The sequence below is a fragment of the Procambarus clarkii genome, chromosome 21, assembly GCF_040958095.1.
Source record: "Procambarus clarkii isolate CNS0578487 chromosome 21, FALCON_Pclarkii_2.0, whole genome shotgun sequence".
Lineage (NCBI taxonomy): Eukaryota > Metazoa > Arthropoda > Malacostraca > Decapoda > Cambaridae > Procambarus > Procambarus clarkii.
Window position 1 is genome coordinate 23,328,377 of NC_091170.1, and position 19,027 is coordinate 23,347,403.

General features: G+C 48.2%; 7 protein-coding genes across 7 annotated transcripts; all 7 read right to left on the bottom strand.

The window, feature by feature from the left end:
* Window positions 1-118: 118 nt before the first annotated feature.
* LOC138367167 (putative sensory transducer protein YvaQ) lies at window positions 119-991 on the bottom strand. The gene is made up of 3 exons (XM_069328572.1): window positions 790-991; window positions 401-562; window positions 119-258 (listed from the first exon to the last, which is right to left on the bottom strand). The coding sequence occupies exons 1-3, from the start codon at window positions 989-991 to the stop codon at window positions 119-121; spliced, it is 504 nt and encodes a 167-aa protein (XP_069184673.1).
* Window positions 992-1,590: 599 nt separating this feature from the next.
* Window positions 1,591-3,396, bottom strand: LOC138367168 (SUMO-interacting motif-containing protein 1-like). The gene is made up of 5 exons (XM_069328573.1): window positions 3,208-3,396; window positions 2,949-3,147; window positions 2,256-2,447; window positions 1,855-2,010; window positions 1,591-1,685 (listed from the first exon to the last, which is right to left on the bottom strand). Exons 1-5 carry the CDS (start codon window positions 3,394-3,396, stop codon window positions 1,591-1,593), a joined length of 831 nt encoding a protein of 276 aa, XP_069184674.1.
* A 1,695-nt stretch (window positions 3,397-5,091) lies between these two features.
* On the bottom strand, window positions 5,092-9,463 carry LOC138367170 (autotransporter adhesin BpaC-like). Its single transcript, XM_069328574.1, has 9 exons — window positions 9,200-9,463; window positions 8,912-8,992; window positions 8,341-8,574; window positions 7,333-7,564; window positions 7,039-7,223; window positions 6,730-6,810; window positions 6,159-6,392; window positions 5,779-6,119; window positions 5,092-5,593 (listed from the first exon to the last, which is right to left on the bottom strand). Exons 1-9 carry the CDS (start codon window positions 9,461-9,463, stop codon window positions 5,092-5,094), a joined length of 2,154 nt encoding a protein of 717 aa, XP_069184675.1.
* Window positions 9,464-10,273: 810 nt separating this feature from the next.
* On the bottom strand, window positions 10,274-11,883 carry LOC138367171 (oviduct-specific glycoprotein-like). The gene is made up of 3 exons (XM_069328575.1): window positions 11,688-11,883; window positions 10,670-10,917; window positions 10,274-10,588 (listed from the first exon to the last, which is right to left on the bottom strand). The coding sequence occupies exons 1-3, from the start codon at window positions 11,881-11,883 to the stop codon at window positions 10,274-10,276; spliced, it is 759 nt and encodes a 252-aa protein (XP_069184676.1).
* Window positions 11,884-13,593: 1,710 nt separating this feature from the next.
* On the bottom strand, window positions 13,594-14,232 carry LOC138367172 (oviduct-specific glycoprotein-like). The gene is made up of 2 exons (XM_069328576.1): window positions 13,969-14,232; window positions 13,594-13,740 (listed from the first exon to the last, which is right to left on the bottom strand). The coding sequence occupies exons 1-2, from the start codon at window positions 14,230-14,232 to the stop codon at window positions 13,594-13,596; spliced, it is 411 nt and encodes a 136-aa protein (XP_069184677.1).
* An 810-nt stretch (window positions 14,233-15,042) lies between these two features.
* LOC138367173 (SUMO-interacting motif-containing protein 1-like) lies at window positions 15,043-16,610 on the bottom strand. The gene is made up of 2 exons (XM_069328578.1): window positions 16,325-16,610; window positions 15,043-15,686 (listed from the first exon to the last, which is right to left on the bottom strand). Exons 1-2 carry the CDS (start codon window positions 16,608-16,610, stop codon window positions 15,043-15,045), a joined length of 930 nt encoding a protein of 309 aa, XP_069184679.1.
* Window positions 16,611-17,253: 643 nt separating this feature from the next.
* LOC138367174 (UPF0478 protein SAUSA300_1685-like) lies at window positions 17,254-17,721 on the bottom strand. Its single transcript, XM_069328579.1, has 2 exons — window positions 17,533-17,721; window positions 17,254-17,472 (listed from the first exon to the last, which is right to left on the bottom strand). The coding sequence occupies exons 1-2, from the start codon at window positions 17,719-17,721 to the stop codon at window positions 17,254-17,256; spliced, it is 408 nt and encodes a 135-aa protein (XP_069184680.1).
* Between the last annotated feature and the right edge of the window lie 1,306 nt (window positions 17,722-19,027).

A 19,027-nucleotide genomic window follows, 5' to 3' on the forward strand; every position in this document is an offset into this window, starting at 1 on the left:
CACCAACTACACTCTCATCCACACCATCTACACTCTCAGCCACTCCATCTATACTCTCAGCCACACCATCTACACTCTCAGCCACTCCATCTATACTCTCAGCCACACCATCTACACTCTAAACCACACCGTCTACACTCTCAGCCACACTATCTACACTCTTAACCACACCATCTACACTCTCAGCCACATCATCTACACTCTCAGCCACACAATCTACACTCTCAGCCACACCATCTACACTCTTAGTCACACAATCTGCAATCTCAACCACAACATTTACACTCTCAGCAACACCATCTACGCTCTCAGCCACACCATCTGCATTCTCAGCCACACCATTTACACTCTCCGCCAAACCATCTACACTAAGCTACACCTTACGCATTCTGAGCCACACCATCTACACTCTCAGCCACACCATCTACACTATCTGCCACACCAGCTACACTCTCAGCCACACCATCTATAATCTCAGCAACATCATCAACACTCTCAGCCACACCATCTACACTCTCAGGCACACCATCTACGCTCTCAGCAACACCATCTGCATTCTCAGCTACACCATTTACACTCTCAGCAACACCATCTACACTCTAAGCCTCACCATCTACACTATCAGCAACACCATCTACACTCTCAGCTACACCATCAACACTCTCAGTCACACCATCTCCACTCTTAGCCACATCATCTACACTCTCAGCCACACCATCAACACTCAGCCACACCATGTATACTCTCAGCCACACCATCTACACTCAGCCACACTATCTACACTCTCACCCACACCATCTACACTCTCACCCACACCATCTACACTCTCACCCACACCACCTATAATCTCAGCAACATCTTCAACACTCTCAGCCACACCATCTACACTCTCAGGCACACCATCTACGCTCTCAGCCACACCATCTGCATTCTCAGCTACAACATTTACACTCTCCGCCACACCATCTAGACTAAGCCACACCTTACGCATTCTGAGCCACACCATCTACACCCTCAGCCACACCATCAACACTCTCAGCCACACCATCTACACTTTCAGCTACACCATCTAAACTATCAGTCACCCCATCTACGCTCTCAGCCACACCATCTACACTCTCAGCCACACCATCTACACTCTCAGCCACACCATCTACACTCTCAGTCACACCATCTACACTCTCAGCAACACCATCTATACTCTCAGCCACTCCATCTACACTCTCATCCACACCATCTACACTCTCAGCCACTCCATTTATACTCTCAGCCACAACATCTACACTCTCAGCCACACTATCTACTCTCTAACCCACACCATCTACACTCTCACCCACACCATCTACACTCTCAGCCACACTATCTACACTCTTAACCACACCATCTACACTCTCAGCCACACCATCTACATTGTCAGCCACACCATCTACACACTCAGCCACACCATCTACACTCTTAGCCACACAATCCGCTATCTCAACCACACCATATACACTCTCAGCGAAACCATCTACGCTCTCAGCCACACTATCTGCATTCTCAGCCACACCATTTACACTCTCCGCCACACCATCTACACTAAGGCACACCTTACGCATTCTGATCCACACCATTTACACTCTCAGCCACACCATCTACACTATCAGCAACACCATCTACACTCTCAGCCACACCATCTACACTCTCTGCCACACCATCAACACTCTCAGTCACACCATCTACACTCTCAGCTACACCATTTACACTCTCAGCCACACCATCAACACTCTCAGCCACACCATCTACACTCTCAGCCAAAACATCATCACTCTCAATCTCTCCATCTACACTCTCAGCCACACCATTAACACTCACCAACACAATCTACACTCTCAGCCACACCATCTACACTATCAGCCACACCGTCTACCCTCTCAGCGACGCCATCTATACTCTCAGCAACACCCTCAACACTCTCAGCGACATCATCTACACTCTCATCCACACCATCAACACTCTCAGTAACTCCATCTACAATCTTAACCACAATATCTACACTCTCAGCCACACCATTTACACTCTCAACAACACCATCTACACTCTAAGCCACACCATCTACACTATCAGCTACACCATCTACACTCTCAGCCACACCATCTACACTCTCAGCCACACCATCTACACTCTCAGCCACACCATCTACACTCAGCCTTACCATCTACACTCTCAGCCACACCATCAACACTCTCAGAAATACCATCTGCACTCAGCCACACCATCTACACTATTAGCCACACCTTCTACACTCTCAGTAACACCATCTACACTCTCAGCCACACCATCTACACTCTCATGCACACCATCAACACTCTCAGCCACACCATCATCACTCTCAATTACTCCATCTACACTCTCAGCCACACCATCTACACTATCAGCAACACCCTCAACACTATCAGTGACACCATCTACACTCTCAGATACACCATCAACACTCTCAGCAACATCATCTACACTCTCAGTAACACCATTCACACTCTCAGCGACACCATCTACACTCTCAGCCACACCATCTACACTCTCAGCCACACCATCTACACTCTCAGTCACACCATCTACACTCTCAGTCACACCATCTATACTTTCAGCCACACCATCTACACTCTCAGCCACACTATCTACACTCTCACCAACACCATCTACACTCTCAGCCACACCATCTACACTCTCAGCCACACCATCTACACTCTTAACCACACCATCTACACTCTCAGCCACACCATCTACACTCTAAGCCACACCATCTGCAATCTAAGCCACACCATCTACACTCCTAGCCACACCATCTACACTCTTAGCTACACAATCTGCAATCTCAGCCACACTATCTACACTCTCAGCCACACTATCTACACTCTCAGCAACACCATCTACGCTCTCAGCCACACATTATCCTTTCTCAGCCACACCATATACACTCTTAGCCACACCATCTACACTCGAAGCCACATCATCTACACTATCAGCCACACTATCTACACTCTCAGCCACACCATCTACACTCTCAGCCACACCATCTACACTCTCAGCCACACCATCTACACTCTCAGCCACACCATCTACATTCACAACCTCACTATCTACACTCTTAGCCACACCATCTGCACTCTAAGCCACACCATCTGCCTTCTAAGCCACACCATCTACACTCTCAGCCACACCATTTACCCTCTTAGCCACACTATATGCAATCACAGTCACACCATCTACACTCTCAGCCACACTATCTACGTTCTCAGCAACACTATCTACACTCTCCGCCAAACCATCTACGCTCTCAGTCACACCATCTGCATTCTCAGTCACACCATTTACACGCTCAGCCACACCATCTACACTAAGCCACACCTTAGGCATTCTGATCCACACCATCTACACTCTCAGCCACACCATCTACACTATCAGCAACACCATCTACACTCTCAGCCACACCATCTACACTCTGCCACACCATCAACACTCTCAGTCACACCATCTACACTCTCAGCCACACCATCTACACTCTCAGCCACACCATCAACACTCTCAGCCACACCGTCTACACTCTCAGCCACACCACCTGCACTATTAGGCACACCATCTACACTCTCAGCCACACCATCTACACTCTCACCCACACCATCAACACTCTCAGCCAAAACATCATCACTCTCAATCTCTCCATCTACACTCTCAGCCACACCATTAACACTCTCAGTCACACCATCTACACTCTCAGCCACACCATCTACACTATCAGCCACACCATCTACCCTCTCAGCGACGCCATCTATACTCTCAGCAACACCCTCAACTCTCTCAGCGACATCATCTACACTCTCATCCACACCATCAACACTCTCAGTAACACCATCTACAATCTTAACCACAATATCTACACTCTCAGCCACACCATCTACACTCTAAGTAATACCATCTGCATTCTAAGCCACACCATCAACACTCTCAGCCACACCATCTACACTCAGGCACACCATCCACGCTCTCAGTCACACAATCTGGATTCTCAGCTACACCATTTACACTCTCAACAACACCATCTACACTCTTAGCCACACCATCTACACTATCAGCCACACCATCTACACTCTCAGCCACACCATCTACACTCTCAGCCACACCATCTACACTCTCAGCCACACCATCTACACTCTCAGCCACACACTCTACACTCTCAGCCACACCAACACTCTCACAAATACCATCTACACTCAGCCACACCATCTACACTATAAGCCACACCTTATTCACTCTCAGTAACACCATCTACACTCACAGCCACACCATCTACACTCTCAGCGACACCATCAACATTCTCAGCCGCACCATCATCACTCTCAGTTACTCCATCTACAATCTCAGCCACACCATCTACACTATCAGCAACACCCTCAACACTCTCAGCGACACCATTGCAGATACACCATGATACACTCTGATACTCTCTGATACACCATCAACACTCTCAGCGACACCATCTACACTCTCAGTAACACCATTCACACTCTCAGCGACACCATCTACACTCTCAGCCACACCATCTACACTTTCAGCCACACCATCTACACTTTCAGTCACACCATCTACACTCTCAGTCACACCATCTATACTCTCAGCCACACCATCTACACTCTCAGCCACACTATCTACACTCTCACCAACACCATCTACACTCTCAGCCACACCATCTACACTCTCAGCCACACCATCTACACTCTTAACCACACCATCTACACTCTCAGCCACACTATCTACACTCTAAGCCACACCATCTGCAATCTAAGCCACACCAGCTACACTCCTAGCCACACCATCTACACTCTTAGCTACACAATCTGCAATCTCAGCCACACTATCTACACTCTCAGCAACACCATCTACGCTCTCAGCCACACCTTATGCATTCTCAGCCACACCATCAACACTCTCAGCCACACCATCTACACTCTCAGCAACACCATCTACACTATCAGTCACACTATTTACACTCTCAGTCACACCATCTACACTCTCAGCCACACCATCAACACTCTCAGCCACACCATCTCCACTCTAAGCCACATTATCTACACTATCAGCTACACCATCTACACTCTCAGCCACACCATCTACACTCTCAACCACACCATCAACACCCTCAGCCACACCATCTACACTCTCAGCTACACCATCTACACTCTCAGCCACACCATCAACACTCTCAGACACACCATCTACGCTCTCAGCCACACCATCTACACTATCAGCCACACCATCTACACTCTCAGCCACACCATCTACTCTCTCAGCCACACCATCAACACTCTCAGCCACACTATCATCACTCTCAGCCACTCCATCTACACTCTCAGCCACACTATTAACACTCTCAGCCACACCATCTACACTCTCAGCCACACCATCTACACTCTCAGTCATACCATCTGCACTCTCAGCCGCACCATCTACACTCTCAGCCACACTATCTACACTCTCACCCACACCATCTACACTCTCAGCCACACCATCTACACTCTCAGCCACACCATCAACACTCTTAACCACACCATCTACACTCTCAGCCACACCATATACACTCTAAGCAACACCATCTGCATTCTAAGCCACACCTTATACACTCTTAGCCACACCATCTACAATCTTAGCTACACAATCTGCAATCTCAGCCACACCATTTACACTCTCAGCCACACTATCTACACTCTAAGCACACTATCTACACTCTAAGCCACATATTACGCATTCTCAGCCACACCATCAACACTCTCAGCCACACCATCTACACTCTCAGCCACACCATCAACACTCTCAGCCACACCATGTACAATCTTAGGCACACCATCTTCGCTCTCAGCCACACCATCTGCATTCTCAGCTACACCGTTTTCAATCTCAGCAACACCATCTACACTCGAAGCCACACCATCTACACTATCAGCCACACTATCTACACTCTCAGCCACACCATCTACACTCTCAGCCACACCATCTACACTCTCAGCCACACCATCTACATGCACAACCCCACTATCTACACTCTCAGCCTCACCATCTGCACTCTTAGCCACACCATCTGCCTTCTAAGCCACACCATCTACACTCTCAGCCACACCATTTACACTCTTAGCCACACCATATGCAATCTCAGTCACACCATCTACACTCTCAGCCACACCATCTACACTCTCAGCAACACCATCTACACTCTCAGCCATACCATATACACTCTCAGCTATATCATCTACACTCTCAGCGACACCATCTACACTCTCAGCTACTCCATCTACACCCTCAGCCACACCATCTACACTTTCAGCCACACCATCAACACTCTCAGCCACACCATCATCACTCTCAGGCACACCATCTTCACTCTGCCACACAATCTACACTCTCAGCCACACCATCTACACTCTCAGCCACATCATCTACATTCTCAGCCACACCATCTATACTTTCAGCAACACCATCTACACTCTTAGCCACACTATCTACACTCTCAGCCACACCATCTACACTCTCAGCCACACCATCAACACTCTCAGTAACACCATCTACAATCTTAACCACAATATCTACACTCTCAGCCACACCATCTACACTCTAAGCCATACCATTTGCATTCTAAGCCACACCATCAACACTCTCAGCCACGCCATCAACACTCTCAGCCACACCATCTACACTCACAGGCACACCATCTACGCTCTCAGCCACACCATCTGCATTCTCAGCTACACCATTTACACTCTCAGCAACACCATCTACACTCTAAGCCACATTATCTACACTATCAGCCACACCATCTACACTCTCAGCCACACCATCTACACTCTCAGCCACACCATCAACACTCTCAGCCACACAATCTACACTCTCAGCCACACCATCTACACTCTCAGCCTCACCATCATCACTCTCAGCCACACCATCTACACTCTAAGCCACACCATCTACACTATCAGCCACACCATCTACACTCTCAGCCACACCATCTACACTCTCAGCCACACCATCTACACTCTCAGCCACACCATTAACACTCTCAGTCACACCATCATCACTCTCAGCCACTCCATCTACACTCTCAGCCACACCATTAACACTCTCAGCCACACCATCTACACTCTCAGCCACACCATCTACACTATCAGCCACACCATCTACCCTCTCAGCGACGCCATCTATAATCTCAGCAACACCCTCAACACTCTTAGCGACACCATCTACACTCTCAGATACACCATCAACACTCAGCAACATCATCTACACTCTTAGTAACACCATTCACACTTTCAGCGGCACCATCTACACTCTCAGCCACACCATCTACACTCTCAGTAACACCATCTACACTCTCAGTCACACCATCTGTACTCTCAGCCGCACCATCTACACTCTCAGCCACACTATCTACACTCTCACCCACACCATCTACACTCTCAGCCACACCATCTACACTCTCACCCACACCATCTACACTCTTACCCACACCATCTACACTCTCAGCAACACCATCTACACTCTAAGCCACACCATATGCATTCTAAGCCACACCATCTACACTCTTAGCCACACCATCTACACTCTTAACTACACAAACTGCAATCTCAGCCACACCATCTGCATTCTCAGCCACACCATTTACACTCTCAGCCACACTATCTACACTTTAAGCCACACCTTACGCATTCTCAGCTACACCATCAACACTTTCAGTCACACCATCTACACTCTCAGCCACACCATTTACACTCTCAGCAACACCATCTACACTCTAAGCCACACCATCTACACTATCAGCCACACTATCTACACTCTCAGCAACACCATCTACATTCTCATCCACACCATCTTACACTCTCAGCCACACCATCTACACTCTCAGCCACACATCCTACACTCTCAGCCACACCATCTGTACTCTCAGCCACACCATGTATACTCTCAGCCACACCATCTTACACTCTCAGTAACACCATCAACACTCTCAGCCACACCATCTACACTCTTAACCACACCAGCTACACTCTTAGCCACTCCATCTACACTCTAAGCCATACCATCTGCATTCTAAGCCACACCATCAACACTCTCAGCCACGCCATCAACATTCTCAGCCACACCATCTACACTCTTAGTAACACCATCTACTCTCTCAACCGCACCATCTACACTTTCAGCCACACCATCTACACTCTCAGCTACACCATCTACACTCTCAGCCTCACCATCTGCACTCTTAGCCACACCATCTGCCTTCTAAGCCACACCATCTACACTCTCAGCCACACCATTTACACTCTTAGCCACACCATATGCAATCTCAGTCACACCATCTACACTCTCAGCCACACCATCTACACTCTCAGCAACACCATCTACACTCTCAGCCATACCATATACACTCTCAGCTATATCATCTACACTCTCAGCGACACCATCTACACTCTCAGCTACTCCATCTACACCCTCAGCCACACCATCTACACTTTCAGCCACACCATCAACACTCTCAGCCACACCATCATCACTCTCAGGCACACCATCTTCACTCTGCCACACAATCTACACTCTCAGCCACACCATCTACACTCTCAGCCACATCATCTACATTCTCAGCCACACCATCTATACTTTCAGCAACACCATCTACACTCTTAGCCACACTATCTACACTCTCAGCCACACCATCTACACTCTCAGCCACACCATCAACACTCTCAGTAACACCATCTACAATCTTAACCACAATATCTACACTCTCAGCCACACCATCTACACTCTAAGCCATACCATTTGCATTCTAAGCCACACCATCAACACTCTCAGCCACGCCATCAACACTCTCAGCCACACCATCTACACTCACAGGCACACCATCTACGCTCTCAGCCACACCATCTGCATTCTCAGCTACACCATTTACACTCTCAGCAACACCATCTACACTCTAAGCCACATTATCTACACTATCAGCCACACCATCTACACTCTCAGCCACACCATCTACACTCTCAGCCACACCATCAACACTCTCAGCCACACAATCTACACTCTCAGCCACACCATCTACACTCTCAGCCTCACCATCATCACTCTCAGCCACACCATCTACACTCTAAGCCACACCATCTACACTATCAGCCACACCATCTACACTCTCAGCCACACCATCTACACTCTCAGCCACACCATTAACACTCTCAGTCACACCATCATCACTCTCAGCCACTCCATCTACACTCTCAGCCACACCAAAAACACTCTCAGCCACACCATCTACACTCTCAGCCACACCATCTACACTATCAGCCACACCATCTACCCTCTCAGCGACGCCATCTATAATCTCAGCAACACCCTCAACACTCTTAGCGACACCATCTACACTCTCAGATACACCATCAACACTCAGCAACATCATCTACACTCTTAGTAACACCATTCACACTTTCAGCGGCACCATCTACACTCTCAGCCACACCATCTACACTCTCAGTAACACCATCTACACTCTCAGTCACACCATCTGTACTCTCAGCCGCACCATCTACACTCTCAGCCACACTATCTACACTCTCACCCACACCATCTACACTCTCAGCCACACCATCTACACTCTCACCCACACCATCTACACTCTTACCCACACCATCTACACTCTCAGCAACACCATCTACACTCTAAGCCACACCATATGCATTCTAAGCCACACCATCTACACTCTTAGCCACACCATCTACACTCTTAACTACACAAACTGCAATCTCAGCCACACCATCTGCATTCTCAGCCACACCATTTACACTCTCAGCCACACTATCTACACTTTAAGCCACACCTTACGCATTCTCAGCTACACCATCAACACTCTCAGTCACACCATCTACACTCTCAGCCACACCATTTACACTCTCAGCAACACCATCTACACTCTAAGCCACACCATCTACACTATCAGCCACACTATCTACACTCTCAGCAACACCATCTACATTCTCATCCACACCATCTTACACTCTCAGCCACACCATCTACACTCTCAGCCACACATCCTACACTCTCAGCCACACCATCTGTACTCTCAGCCACACCATGTATACTCTCAGCCACACCATCTTACACTCTCAGTAACACCATCAACACTCTCAGCCACACCATCTACACTCTTAACCACACCAGCTACACTCTTAGCCACTCCATCTACACTCTAAGCCATACCATCTGCATTCTAAGCCACACCATCAACACTCTCAGCCACGCCATCAACATTCTCAGCCACACCATCTACACTCTTAGTAACACCATCTACTCTCTCAACCGCACCATCTACACTTTCAGCCACACCATCTACACTCTCAGCTACACCATCTACACTCTCAGCCACACCATCTACATTCTCAGCCACAATATCTATACTCTCAGTTACACCATCAACACTCTCAGCCACACCATCTACACTTTCAGCTACACCTTCTAAACTATCAGTCACCCCATCTACGCTCTCAGCCACACCATCTACACTCTCAGCCACACCATCTGCACTCTCAGCCACACCATCTACACTCTCAGTCACACTATCTACACTCTCAGCAACACCATCTACACTCTTAGCCACTCCATCTACACTCTCATCCACACCATCTACACTCTCAGCCACTCCATTTATACTCTCAGCCACAACATCTACACTCTCAGCCACACTATCTACTCTCTCACCTACACCATCTACACTCTCACCCACACCATCTACACTCTCAGTCACACTATCTACACTCTTAACCAAACCATCTACACTCTCAACCACACCATCTACTCTGTCAGCCACACCATCTACACTCTCAGCCACACCATCTACACTCTTAGCCACACAATCTGCAATCTCAACCACACCATATACACTCTAAGCAAAACCATCTACGCTCTCAGCCACACCATCTGCATTCTCAGCCACACAATTTACACTCTCCGCCACACCATCTACACTAAGCCACACCTTACGCATTCTGATCCACACCATCTACACTCTCAGCCACACCATCTACACTATTAGCAACACCATCTACACTCTCAGCCACACCATCCACACTCTGCCACACTATCAACACTCTCAGTCACACCATCTACACTCTCAGCCACACCATCTATACTCTCAGCCACAAAATCAACACTTTCAGCCATACCATCTACACTCTCAGCCACACCACCTACACTATCAACCACACCATCTACACTCTCAGCCAGACAATCTACACTCTCACCCACACCATCAACACTCTCAGCCAAAACATCATCACTCTCAGTCTCTCCATCTACACTCTCAGCCACACCATTAACACTCTCAGCCACACCATCTACACTCTCAGCCACACCATCTACACTCTCAGCCACACCATCTACACTCTCAGTCACACCATCTACACTCTCAGCAACACCATCTACACTCTCAGCCACTCCATCTACACTCTCATCCACACCATCTACACTCTCAGCCAATCCATTTATACTCTCAGCCACAACATCTACACTCTCAGCCACACTATCTACTCTCTAAACCACACCATCTACACTCTCACCCACACCATCTACACTCTCAGCCACACTATCTACACTCTTAACCACACCATCTACACTCTCAGCCACACCATCTACACTGTCAGCCACACCATCTACACACTCAGCCACACCATCTACACTCTTAGCCACACAATCCGCTATCTCAACCACACCATATACACTCTCAGCGAAACCATCTACGCTCTCAGCCACACAATCTGCATTCTCAGCCACACCATTTACACTCTCCGCCACACCATCTACACTAAGCCACACCTTACGCATTCTGATCCACACCATTTACACTCTCAGCCACACCATCTACACTATTAGCCACACCTTCTACACTCTCAGTAACACCATCTACACTCTCAGCCACACCATCTACACTCTCAGCCACATCATCAACACTCTCAGCCACACCATCATCACTCTCAGTTACTCCATCTACACTCTCAGCCACACCATCTACACTATCAGCAACACCCTCAACACTCTCAGTGACACCATCTACACTCTCAGATACACCATCAACACTCTCAGCAACATCTACACTCTCAGTAACACCATTCACACTCTCAGCGACACCATCTACACTCTCAGCCACACCATCTACACTCTCAGCCACACCATCTACACTCTCAGTCACACCATCTACACTCTCAGTCACACCATCTATACTTTCAGCCACACCATCTACACTCTCAGGCACACCATCTACACTCTCAGCTACACCATCTACACTCTTAACCACACCATCTACACTCTCAGCCACACCATCTACGCTCTAAGCCACACCATCTGCAATCTAAGCCACACCATCTACACTCCTAGCCACACCATCTACACTCTTAGCTACACAATCTGCAATCTCAGCCACACTATCTACACTCTCAGCAACACCATCTATGCTCTCAGCCACACCTTATCCTTTCTCAGCCACACCATATACACTCTTAGCCACACCATCTACACTCGAAGCCACATCATCTACACTATCAGCCACACTACCTACACTCTCAGCCACACCATCTACACTCTCAGCCACACCATCTACACTCTCAGCCACATCATCTACACTCTCAGCCACACCATCTACATTCACAACCTCACTATCTACACTCTTAGCCACACCATCTGCACTCTAAGCCACACCATCTGCCTTCTAAGCCACACCATCTACACTCTCAGCCACACCATTTACACTCTTAGCCACACCATATGCAATCACAGTCACACCATCTACACTCTCAGCCACACTATCTACGTTCTCAGCAACACTATCTACACTCTCCGCCAAACCATCTACGCTCTCAGTCACACCATCTGCATTCTCAGTCACACCATTTACACGCTCAGCCACACCATCTACACTAAGCCACACCTTACGCATTCTGATCCACACCATCTACACTTTCAGCCACACCATCTACACTATCAGCAACACCATCTACACTCTCAGCCACACCATCTACACTGCCACACCATCAACACTCTCAGTCACACCATCTACACTCTCAGCCACACTATCTACGTTCTCAGGAACACTATCTACACTCTCCGCCAAACCATCTACGCTCTCAGTCACACCATCTGCATTCTCAGTCACACCATTTACACGCTCAGCCACACCATCTACACTAAGCCACACCTTACGCATTCTGATCCACACCATCTACACTTTCAGCCACACCATCTACACTATCAGCAACACCATCATCACTCTCAGGCACACCATCTTCACTCTGCCACACAATCTACACTCTCAGCCACACCATCTACACTCTCAGCCACATCGTCTACATTCTCAGCCACACCATCTATACTTTCAGCAACACCATCTACACTCTTAGCCACACTATCTACACTCTCAGCCACACCATCTACACTCTCAGCCACACCATCAACACTCTCAGTAACACCATCTACAATCTTAACCACAATATCTACACTCTCAGCCACACCATCTACACTCTAAGCCATACCATTTGCATTCTAAGCCACACCATCAACACTCTCAGCCACGCCATCAACACTCTCAGCCACACCATCTACACTCACAGGCACACCATCTACGCTCTCAGCCACACCATCTGCATTCTCAGCTACACCATTTACACTCTCAGCAACACCATCTACACTCTAAGCCACATTATCTACACTATCAGCCACACCATCTACACTCTCAGCCACACCATCTACACTCTCAGCCACACCATCAACACTCTCAGCCACACAATCTACACTCTCAGCCACACCATCTACACTCTCAGCCTCACCATCATCACTCTCAGCCACACCATCTACACTCTAAGCCACACCATCTACACTATCAGCCACACCATCTACACTCTCAGCCACACCATCTACACTCTCAGCCACACCATCTACACTCTCAGCCACACCATTAACACTCTCAGTCACACCATCATCACTCTCAGCCACTCCATCTACACTCTCAGCCACACCATTAACACTCTCAGCAACACCATCTACACTCTCAGCCACACCATCTACACTATCAGCCACACCATCTACCCTCTCAGCGACGCCATCTATAATCTCAGCAACACCCTCAACACTCTTAGCGACACCATCTACACTCTCAGATACACCATCAACACTCAGCAACATCATCTACACTCTTAGTAACACCATTCACACTTTCAGCGGCACCATCTACACTCTCAGCCACACCATCTACACTCTCAGTAACACCATCTACACTCTCAGTCACACCATCTGTACTCTCAGCCGCACCATCTACACTCTCAGCCACACTATCTACACTCTCACCCACACCATCTACACTCTCAGCCACACCATCTACACTCTCACCCACACCATCTACACTCTTACCCACACCATCTACACTCTCAGCAACACCATCTACACTCTAAGCCACACCATATGCATTCTAAGCCACACCATCTACACTCTTAGCCACACCATCTACACTCTTAACTACACAAACTGCAATCTCAGCCACACCATCTGTATTCTCAGCCACACCATTTACACTCTCAGCCACACTATCTACACTTTAAGCCACACCTTACGCATTCTCAGCCACACCATCAACACTCTCAGTCACACCATCTACACTCTCAGCCACACCATTTACACTCTCAGCAACACCATCTACACTCTAAGCCACACCATCTACACTATCAGCCACACTATCTACACTCTCAGCAACACCATCTACATTCTCATCCACACCATCTTACACTCTCAGCCACACCATCTACACTCTCAGCCACACATCCTACACTCTCAGCCACACCATCTGTACTCTCAGCCACACCATCTATACTCTCAGCCACACCATCTTACACTCTCAGTAACACCATCATCACTCTCAGCCACACCATCTACACTCTTAACCACACCAGCTACACTCTTAGCCACTCCATCTACACTCTAAGCCATACCATCTGCATTCTAAGCCACACCATCAACACTCTCAGCCACGCCATCAACATTCTCAGCCACACCATCTACACTCTTAGTAACACCATCTACTCTCTCAACCGCACCATCTACACTTTCAGCCACACCATCTACACTCTCAGCTACACCATCTACACTCTCAGCCACACCATCTACATTCTCAGCCACAATATCTATACTCTCAGTTACACCATCAACACTCTCAGCCACAATATCTACACTTTCAGCTACACCATCTAAACTATCAGTCACCCCATCTACGCTCTCAGCCACACCATCTACACTCACAGCCACACCATCTACACTCTCAGCCACACCATCTACACTCTCAGTCACACCATCTACACTCTCAGCAACACCATCTACACTCTTAGCCACTCCATCCACACTCTCATCCACACCATCTACACTCTCAGCCACTCCATTTATACTCTCAGCCACAACATCTACACTCTCAGCCACACTATCTACTCTCTCACCTACACCATCTACACTCTCACCCACACCATATACACTCTCAGTCACACTATCTACACTCTTAACCAAACCATCTACACTCTCAACCACACCATCTACTCTGTCAGCCACACCATCTACACTCTCAGCCACACCATCTACACTCTTAGCCACACAATCTGCAATCTCAACCACACCATATACACTCTAAGCAAAACCATCTACGCTCTCAGCCACACCATCTGCATTCTCAGCCACACAATTTACACTCTCCGCCACACCATCTACACTAAGCCACACCTTACGCATTCTGATCCACACCATCTACACTCTCAGCCACACCATCCACACTCTGCCACACCATCAACACTCTCAGTCACACCATCTACACTCTCAGCCACACCATCTATACTCTCAGCTACACCATCAACACTTTCAGCCATACCATCTACACTCTCAGCCACACCACCTACACTATCAACCACACCATCTACACTCTCAGCCACACCATCTACACTCTCACCCACACCATCAACACTCTCAGCCAAAACATCATCACTCTCAGTCTCTCCATCTACACTCTCAGCCACACCATTAACACTCTCAGCCACACCATCTACACTCTCAGCCACACCATCTACACTCTCAGCCACACCATCTACACTCTCAGTCACACCATTTACACTCTCAGCAACACCATCTACACTCTCAGCCACTCCATCTACACTCTCATCCACACCATCTACACTCTCAGCCACTCCATTTATACTCTCAGCCACAACATCTACACTCTCAGCCACACTATCTACTCTCTAACCCACACCATCTACACTCTCACCCACACCATCTACACTCTCAGCCACACTATCTACACTCTTAACCACACCATCTACACTCTCAGCCACACCATCTACACTGTCAGCCACTCCATCTACACACTCAGCCACACCATCTACACTCTTAGCCACACAATCCGCTATCTCAACCACACCATATACACTCTCAGCGAAACCATCTACGCTCTCAGCCACACCATCTGCATTCTCAGCCACACCATTTACACTCTCCGCCACACCATCTACACTAAGCCACACCTTACGCATTCTGATCCACACCATTTACACTCTCAGCCACACCATCTACACTATTAGCCACACCTTCTACACTCTCAGTAACACCGTCTACACTCTCAGCCACACCATCTACACTCTCAGCCACACCATCAACACTCTCAGCCACACCATCATCACTCTCAGTTACTCCATCTACACTCTCAGCCACACCATCTACACTATCAGCAACACCCTCAACACTCTCAGTGACACCATCTACACTCTCAGATACACCATCAACACTCTCAGCAACATCATCTACACTCTCAGTAACACCATTCACACTCTCAGCGACACCATCTACACTCTCAGCCACACCATCTACACTCTCAGCCACACCATCTACACTCTCAGTCACACCATCTACACTCTCAGTCACACCATCTATACTTTCAGCCACACCATCTACACTCTCAGCCACACCATCTACACTCTCAGCTACACCATCTACACTCTTAACCACACCATCTACACTCTCAGCCACACCATCTACACTCTAAGCCACACCATCTGCAATCTAAGCCACACCATCTACACTCCTAGCCACACCATCTACACTCTTAGCTACACAATCTGCAATCTTAGCCACACTATCTACACTCTCAGGAACACCATCTACGCTCTCAGCCACACCTTATCCTTTCTCAGCCACACCATATACACTCTTAGCCACACCATCTACACTCGAAGCCACATCATCTACACTATCAGCCACACTATCTACACTCTCAGCCACACCATCTACACTCTCAGCCACACCATCTACACTCTCAGCCACATCATCTACACTCTCAGCCACACCATCTACATTCACAACCTCACTATCTACACTCTTAGCCACACCATCTGCACTCTAAGCCACACCATCTGCCTTCTAAGCCACACCATCTACACTCTCAGCCACACCATTTACACTCTTAGCCACACCATATGCAATCACAGTCACACCATCTACACTCTCAGCCACACTATCTACGTTCTCAGCAACACTATCTACACTCTCCGCCAAACCATCTACGCTCTCAGTCACACCATCTGCATTCTCAGTCACACCATTTACACGCTCAGCCACACCATCTACACTAAGCCACACCTTACGCATTCTGATCCACACCATCTACACTTTCAGCCACACCATCTACACTATCAGCAACACCATCTACACTCTCAGCCACACCATCTACACTGCCACACCATCAACACTCTCAGTCACACCATCTACATTCTCAGCCACATCATCTACACTCTCAGCGACACCATCAACACTCTCAGCCACACCGTCTACACTCTCAGCCACACCACCTACACTATCAGCCACACCATCTACACTCTCAGCCACACCATCTACACTCTCACCCACACCATCAACACTCTCAGCCAAAACATCATCACTCTCAGTCTCTCCATCTACACTCTCAGCCACACCATTAACACTCTCAGTCACACCATCTACACTCTCAGCCACACCATCTACACTCTCAGCCACACCATCTACACTCTCAGCCACACCATCTACACTCTCAGTCACACCATTTACACTCTCAGCAACTCCATCTACACTCTCAGCCACTCCATCTACACTCTCATCCACACCATCTACACTCTCAGCCACTCCATTTATACTCTCAGCCACAACATCTACACTCTCAGCCACACTATCTACTCTCTAACCCACACCATCTACACTCTCACCCACACCATCTACACTCTCAGCCACACTATCTACACTCTTAACCACACCATCTACACTCTCAGCCACACCATCTACACTGTCAGCCACTCCATCTACACACTCAGCCACACCATCTACACTCTTAGCCACACAATCCGCTATCTCAACCACACCATATACACTCTCAGCGAAACCATCTACGCTCTCAGCCACACCATCTGCATTCTCAGCCACACCATTTACACTCTCCGCCACACCATCTACACTAAGCCACACCTTACGCATTCTGATCCACACCATTTACACTCTCAGCCACACCATCTACACTATTAGCCACACCTTCTACACTCTCAGTAACACCGTCTACACTCTCAGCCACACCATCTACACTCTCAGCAACACCATCATCACTCTCAGTTACTCCATCTACACTCTCAGCCACACCATCTACACTATCAGCAACACCCTCAACACTCTCAGTGACACCATCTACACTCTCAGATACACCATCAACACTCTCAGCAACATCATCTACACTCTCAGTAACACCATTCACACTCTCAGCGACACCATCTACACTCTCAGCCACACCATCTACACTCTCAGCCACACCATCTACACTCTCAGTCACACCATCTACACTCTCAGTCACACCATCTATACTTTCAGCCACACCATCTACACTCTCAGCCACACCATCTACACTCTCAGCTACACCATCTACACTCTTAACCAC